General features: G+C 36.3%; 1 protein-coding gene across 1 annotated transcript; it reads left to right on the forward strand.

The window, feature by feature from the left end:
• Positions 1-6: 6 nt before the first annotated feature.
• Positions 7-6,456, forward strand: sparcl1 (SPARC-like 1). Its single transcript, XM_079616493.1, has 8 exons — positions 7-662; positions 1,597-1,699; positions 2,006-2,127; positions 2,317-2,437; positions 3,642-3,778; positions 3,995-4,143; positions 5,391-5,539; positions 5,693-6,456. The coding sequence occupies exons 1-8, from the start codon at positions 24-26 to the stop codon at positions 5,719-5,721; spliced, it is 1,449 nt and encodes a 482-aa protein (XP_079472619.1). The 5' UTR covers positions 7-23; the 3' UTR covers positions 5,722-6,456.
• The last annotated feature ends 1,539 nt before the right edge of the window (positions 6,457-7,995 follow it).

The raw sequence follows: 7,995 nt of genomic DNA on the forward strand, positions 1-7,995 counted from the left end.
AAAAGGAAAATGGAGAATCTACAATGGAGAATGAAGATGTAACTGAGACGAGTGAAGATGAGGATGCAAAGGAGACTGACAGCAGTACTGAGTCAGAAATACCAATGGATTTGGACTATGCAGCTGACCGTGATGCATCACAGCCACTATCCATCAAGCTAGAGGAGACCAAAGCTTCGACCATCAACACTATGGAAAAAGATGCGGCAGAAACAATCGAAGATGTGATCCCCACAGCCACAATGGACTATGATTCCCAGCAATCCATCAACGACTCGGAGGACATTGCAGAGGAACAGGAAGTGCCAGCAGAGCAAACACAAGATGAGCTGAAAGAGCCTTTTCAAGACTCTGAGAATGACAATGAAAAAAAGAAGAGTGATCAACAGGATGAGAAGGTCAGCATTGAACCTGAGACCACTATTCTTTCTAGTGGCAAGAAGGCAAAGAAGGACAAGAAGAAGCAGAAGAATGAAAGTAATACACATGGAAAGGCCAAAGCCAAGAAGCAGCGAAACAACCAGCAGCTGGAGAAGATGCAGAGTGACCAAGCCAGTGCAATGGAAGCCGACGAGGAACATACACAGAGGCAAGACCCAGAAAAAGTGGTGGAGCCCACTGAAAACACTGAGCCTAAATCCAAAAAGAAGAATGGGAAATGGGTACTAAACGCATCACACATACATTGTTATTATAAAATATAAAAAAGTGTGATTTTCCAGATTAATACAACCAGACAGTAAGCTTTGACAAGCCCTGGTAGCTTATATTCTGCTATGTGCTTTTTGTAGATTTTAAATTAATTTCAAATGAATTATTATTTTCCAGCTAAAGTAGTTTTAAAAATAAAGTCACCAATCACTGCAAACGGTTTGACACGCTATTCACGTCATACGCATTTACATTATTTACGTCATGTTATTCAGTGAAAACAACATTCTTGCTGATTTGACCTCAAACACAATAGTCGGCAGTTCTGTTGTGAAATGTCCACTGATAATATAATAAAGACTTGTTCTCACATGGCTCCTTGCACAATTATGTTATGACCTCAACACATTTTTCCCATAGTGCATGATTTGTAAACGAATAGCCTAAACGTACTAAGGTGCGCTTGAATACGAATCCCGTAAAAAGCTATATTCAGACGGGATTCATTTAACATGGAGAGGTGGGGTAAAGTAGTTATTACCAGAGCTTCTCAATGATTTTAGTCCCGTCCGAATGTGCCAAAAGATGAGTCAAGAAGAGCTCAAAGTCGAGTCCAAAAACAAGTTAAAATGGCATGGTTACGATCGCGTCACATTTGCTTTTTTTAACACTGTCAACTGCTTCCAGGTTTAAACTTTATTTTCCTATTGTTTTAATTCATTATCAACATCAAAATGATCTGGTTTGTCTGTGGAAATCGTTTTACCTTTTACTGCACTTTGTTATTTTACCAGTTTACCATATAGCGGCAATGAATCGGAAATCACACACATTCACAGGAAAATAGCTTATATGGAAAATGGTGAAAAGTGAAAGCAGGTGCACTAGTTTAATGTGTTTGATAGATTGCTATTGCAAATAAAATTTGGTTGTGCCTCTTTACAGACTCGTTTGGTGGGGATGAATCCTGTACAGATTAGGGCCACTATGGAGCTTTACCCTGACATTTGGCCCACACATCGGCCCAGCGGGCAGGGGGAGCCAGCTGGTAAGTGTTGTTTCTGCACTGTCTCCATAGCGCCAAATTCTTATTAGGAATCTGCTGAGCAGAGTTTTTCTTTACCAGACTGTTAAACCGACCTGGCTTAAGAAGTCAATGAGAGCCTTAGCCCCTGGTTTATGCTCTATCCAAACCAACAGATGCAAAGGAATGTTGGAACTTTTTTTTACAGGGTGGTTAAATAACCTTTATTATGTCTCTTTGAGAGCCTTTTTAAAGCAGCAGTGGATGCCTGAATTGAGGATACACAGTATTTTATAGAATATTTGCACATTCTTTCATTGTTTTATCCAGACCCCTGTGAGAACTTTCGCTGTAAAAGAGGAAAGACATGCAAAATGAATGATGAGAACAAGCCCGTCTGTGTATGTCAGGAGCCGTCAGAATGTCCTCCCAGTGTAAATGATTTTGACCATGTGAGTATGTGTTATCTTGCAAATTAATTTGTTAATTTTAATTCAACTTATTACAATAAAATGGCTTTATTTCCAAATTTTTATTTGATTACTGATCAAACCTTTAAGTAATATATATTGATTGAATAAAAAAAGCATAATGACATTTGCTATCAATAAGCTGTTGGCATCGGGACATCTTCACTTTAGGTTTGCGGAACTGACAATAAGACGTATGACACATCCTGTCAGCTCTTTGCCACCAAGTGTAGCCTTGACGGGACCAAAATAGGCCACAGACTTCACCTGGACTACTCTGGGTCCTGCAAATGTAAGAAACACTTCTGACATGCTTATTTTAATTGTTAGCACATGAGAGGTCAAACTGGTTTGCAGTGATGCTAATGTGATTAATAAGTTTAGCAACCCATGTTTCTCATTAGAAAAAGCCCCTAGTAATATTGTGTGTCCGAAGAGATTAGAAGTAGTTCCGAGGTCTCATCAGAAACTACATTTTGATTTGGCAAGATGCCAAAGTCTGCAATATAAATCTAGAATAATTTTCTGAGCTATCCATATTTAGTATTACTATTTAATATTTCCATTTCATTTAAAATCATAAGTTCTATACACCCTTTCATGTACATTTTAACCTTTAAATGCATACTACATGTTTCTCCAATCATTATTACATATTCGGCTCTTTAGTGACCCGAATCTACATCTAACACGGATGGATCTCTACATGTAATATAAAACACTCCTGATATTAGAGTAATAATTCAGAAGAATAAAATAAAGCATATTTTGTTACCTTTTGGAGCTTGGAAGGGTTCAGTTTTAGCAGATGTTTTATACCATCATCACTATCCTCATCAGAGCTCATTTTCCAGTACAATCAGCATCTGCAATCTCAAACTTTTTCAACATCTTCAAAATCAATATTTTGATTGACTTTACCAGATCCACCATCAAGTGACACTAATATTTGATTACAGATTCAGTACTTGCTTTGCAGTAAATCGCTGAGCCATTTCAAGTTTTGCTTATGATACTTCTTATTCTTTTGTTTTCTGCCTGCGGTAACTATGAGTGAAACATTACTTCATTATTGTGTATCAGACATTGCCACCTTGTGAGATAAGGTGATTCAGCCATCAAAGATAAAATTATTGTTGTGCAGAAAAAATATACTTGCATTGTTGCACACCTCGAGTTGTTATATATACAATGTTTGCAAAAAGTGAATGGGAAAACAGGCATATAAATATATATATTTTTTTCTTTCTTATATTGTGTTTAATAAATTGATTGAGGAATGCTAAGAAGGTTGATGTCAAACTTTAAAAAATGAATGAGGAGGAGGGTAGTGAATGACGTTCCAGGTCACTAAAGACCCGAGGTATGCATTTAAGGGTTAATACAGTTGGATACAATGCAACATTTACTTTCGGCCCCGCAGCCAAATGTAACCGACCACCTCTGCACTTGTCTTCTGTTGTTTAATTTTTGTCTATTTTTATTTCTCCTGGCAGTTATTGCTCCATGTCTAGAGTCTGAGCTGGTGCAGTTCCCTCTGCGTATGCGGGATTGGCTGAAGAACGTGCTTCTGCAGTTATACGAGCATGACTCCATGTCTCCTGGCTTTCTCACAGCTAAACAAAGAATCAGGGTATGTCCGTCAGGGATACTGGACAGACGGTTATTTATTTAGATATCACACAAATAGTAGATTTCAGACAAGAAACTGGAGACAAATTTCACTCAGCGCCCCAACTTCTGACAGTAAAAAATAAACATTGATGTACTACTTTGGAAAATTGCTCTTGACTGTATCTAACCTGTCAAATGTGAACGGATTACAGATGATGAATGCTCTGCTCAACAGGTTCAGAAGATCTATGAGAGCGAGAGGCGTCTTCGTTCAGGAGATCACCCCGTCGAGCTTCTACAGAAGGACTTTGAGAAGAACTACAACATGTACATCTATCCAGTGCACTGGCAGTTTGCACAAATGGACCAACATCCTTCAGACAGGTGGGGTGGCTGAGGTTCTGTACAAATTTCGTCTTGCAATATTGTTTCGTTTATCATAAAGGGGTAACCCCAATGATCTCTGTAAATGAAGTTGACAAATTCACTTGACATTCAGATTGGCTGTTAAATGCCAGTCTAGCAGAGCCAGACGCTGTGCTAAAAGACTGATAAAAATATCTGCACCCTGACTCCTGAAATTGCTTAAAGCTACCCAATCAGATCAGTGCGATTTTTGGGAAATGCTTGCCATTTTGGAGTGCATTTGTGAGTGGTTCATGGGCAGTTCGTGGGCAAGATGTCTGAGGCTGAGACTATTCTAATTCAAACTTACTCATACAGGAGGCTCAGTAATATTTTTAGCTGGTGTGAGGATGTGGTTGAGGGACATTTACAGAAAAAGAAACACTCAGCGCCAGTATCCTCCACAACGTCAGTGATCAGCCTTTGAGACAGTGGCCTTAAAGCTGCAGTGTGTGCTTTTGGAGAAAATCTGCCTGTGAATCAATTACTTCTATAGACTACTGATGTATTACACTGGGATACAGGGCTCGACATTAACTTTTTTTCTGCTGGTGGTTTTCCAAAGTTACTAGCCACTCAGCATTTTCACTGGCCACAATTTTGACATTGATACCATAGATAAAATCTGCCAGAGATATAAAAAAATATATATCATAATTAGCAAGTAGGCTAGTAGGAGTGACTGCTCTGAAATCCATCATTTGGGGGGTTGGCAGGTGTTAGTCAAGCCCTGCTGGGATATAAGAAAATGACACACTTTAGCTTTAAAAATCTTGTGTTGGTTTGTGATTATATATTAAAAAAAGGTTCTAAATAGAACTTAAAGGGTTTTGTCAGGCACTTAATATACAGAACCTTTTAGGAGTTCCCATGGGATTTTTTTTTACGGATTTAGTTTTATTTAATTAATTTTGTTTTTGTATACATTTTTAATTGTAATTAAATTTCATGAATTAAACAGTTTGTCACTAAAAAAAATCGAAATAACAAAAGGATTTATGTAATAATTGGAGACATTTCTCCTTATAGAAACTTTTTTGTATATAGCATAAAGTCAAGAACCCATAGAGTTCTATATATAACCACATTGAATAGTGTGGACGTGAAGTATGTTTATTATAATATGTTTCTTCTGTTAATTCATTTTTGTCCTCATGACAAATGGACAATGCCTGAATCATGTAGTTTTTTCTTTTCACCAGTGGATATTCATAATACTGTTGCAGGATTCTTTCTCACTCTGAGCTGGCTCCTCTGCGCGTTCCCCTGGTTCCCATGGAGCATTGCACCTCTGTCTTTTTCCAAACATGTGATGCTGACAAGGACAAACTAGTCTCCTTCAAAGAGTGGTGCAGCTGCTTTGGCATTAAAGAAGGTAGGAGGATTTTAAAGGCCTTGCCTTAAACAGTTCAAAGAGTTTTTAATTTATTATTCATTCTCTTTAAATACATTATTTATGCACACTTTTTAAATAAATCAAAACAACCCAGGTGGGACTTTAAATTTCTCTATATTTTCATTCCTACAGAGGATATGGATTCTAATCTGCTGTTCTGAGCATCTCTGAGCTGTAACAGGAGCAAGTGAAGGTTGTGTCTTCTTTGAAGAAATAGATAATACCGGAGGTCTGTTTGTTCAGTGAAATTGTACTGTTTTTTTCTTTTTTTCTTTTATGTGTAATGATCATGATGGACAAGAATGTCTAAAAAATTTTTTATTTTATTGTGTAGCATATTGGTTATTAATAAAATGAACGATAGTTAATAATTTAGTTTAAAAAAGGATTTTGGAAAGTTTTAGTTTGAGTGTTTTTGTATGCATTCCAGTGAGGAAAAAGTTTACATAGTGAATAAAATAACTAAATAAAAGTGATTTTATAAAAATGTTGCCAAATTATTTCAGATAATGAAGAAAAATGGCACTCTTATATGTGCTAGTTGTTGAATAATTAGGCTATATTATTCCAAATTATACTAATTGCTTAAATTAATGAATCAAGAATTAATTTGATTGAATTCACCAAACATTTGTTTTTATGATCATGTAAAATACTGTAAATCTTAAAAATGACTTCTGATAAAACTGATAATATCTTTAATAACATTAAAGTTCCGGTTCAAGTTTTATGTCCTCTGTCACGAGCCTAGGAAGCTTTGTTTACAACGGTTACTGTGTCTGGAAAATAATGTGTGTTATGACCACTGTAATTAAAACAAACAAAAAACTGTGTCTGGAACAAACCCTTAAGAAGACATTAAATTACTTCTGTTCTGTCAGAACTGTGTGCAGCACAATCCCATGTATTGTGAGTAGTTGATGCATGGACGTCTTCTCTGCCTAAATGCAATGAACAGTATTAGGCTACTTCATAATTTGAGGACAATGATCTCAAATAACCTTGTATAATCAGTTTTTTGTAGCACTCTGTAAAATCAGAAATATATACTAAAATGATTTGGAAATATGTGTCGCCAAAAGCTGTATGATACACTTGTGATCTCCTGCGACCCTCAAGTTGTTGGTGGATGGATGGTTTTTCTTCTTCTTTTTTCTTTTCTATAAGATAAATGAATAGGCCTACTTAACAAAAAAAAAAAAAAAAAAAAAAAAAAAAACATATATGCAAGAAAAAGTTCATACTTGAAAGGAGTCACTTTTGAATGATTTGATCCCCTACTTACCGTAGTCTTTCTTGAGTATTGGTGTCATATCTCCCAAAAACGGAATTTCCACTGGAAGTTTTTTTTTTTCCAAGGCAGATAAAAAGAGTTGAACAATTTTAGGTTGATTACAGATTTTGCATGCAATTTTTGCACACTCTCTCTGTCATGTTTGATAAGATCGAGGTCAGTGATATGCATACTTACATATGCATACTGTTGACTTGTAACGCTACAGAACAAATAGCCTATCACTGAAACAACAACACAATTTTAGTATGCATTGATGATAGGCCTTCACGCTAAGTGAAAAAGGGAAGCTATGAAAGGCACGACTCAAAAAGAACAATGCATTTGACTAATTGATCTTCAAATTGAATACAAGAGATCAATATTTTGTTTAGTCTTCAAATTTATTAAATCAGTTCATCAATCTTTAAAGCTTCTCTTCCAATTAGAAAAACTGCCTAATCCTAAGGCCAAGTCTGGCATATGAATTTTAGCATTTATTACATTTAGATGTAGGCTAGTTTAAGGAGTTAATATCCTATATTGTTGTCTGATGTAGGGTTGTTTTTATAAATGAGAGAAAACAAATGTTTAAACTCAATGAGAGCACTATTTTGTGATTTCGCGATCAAGTCATTTTTTTATTTATTTAATAGGCCTATTTCCCCATGCTTACGATCATTGTCTCTAATGTCAAATTAGTCCATTAATACATAGCCTACATAGAAAAGGCTTGGGAGTAGGCTAATACAATTCAAAGCAATAGCTACAATTTTGTTACTTGGTTATTTTTTCCCAAACAAAAGTTGATGCATATGTCTACTATCCAGCTGCAGACCCGCAGCACCACCAGTTTCAGAACCCCAGCGCCAGAACCGGAAGCAAGGGGCGGAGCTTACGTTCTAACACCAGCGCCAGAACCGGAAGTGAGGTGCGGAGCTTACGTTCTAAACCGAGTAACGCGTTTTGGAGCGTAATTTGCTTAGACACAAAACGGTATACTTTTATTACACACGAAACGTCATACTTTATACGTATGTTATAATGATACATTAAGGTACAGAAACATTGGGCTTCACCATATTTTTAATATCGTGGTCCATTGTATGCATTTATATTTACTATGGTTCTTTTTTTATAAATTTTTACAATGTATTTACCT

Source organism: Phoxinus phoxinus (assembly GCF_949152265.1).
Source record: "Phoxinus phoxinus genome assembly, chromosome: 6".
Taxonomy (NCBI): Eukaryota; Metazoa; Chordata; class Actinopteri; order Cypriniformes; family Leuciscidae; genus Phoxinus; species Phoxinus phoxinus.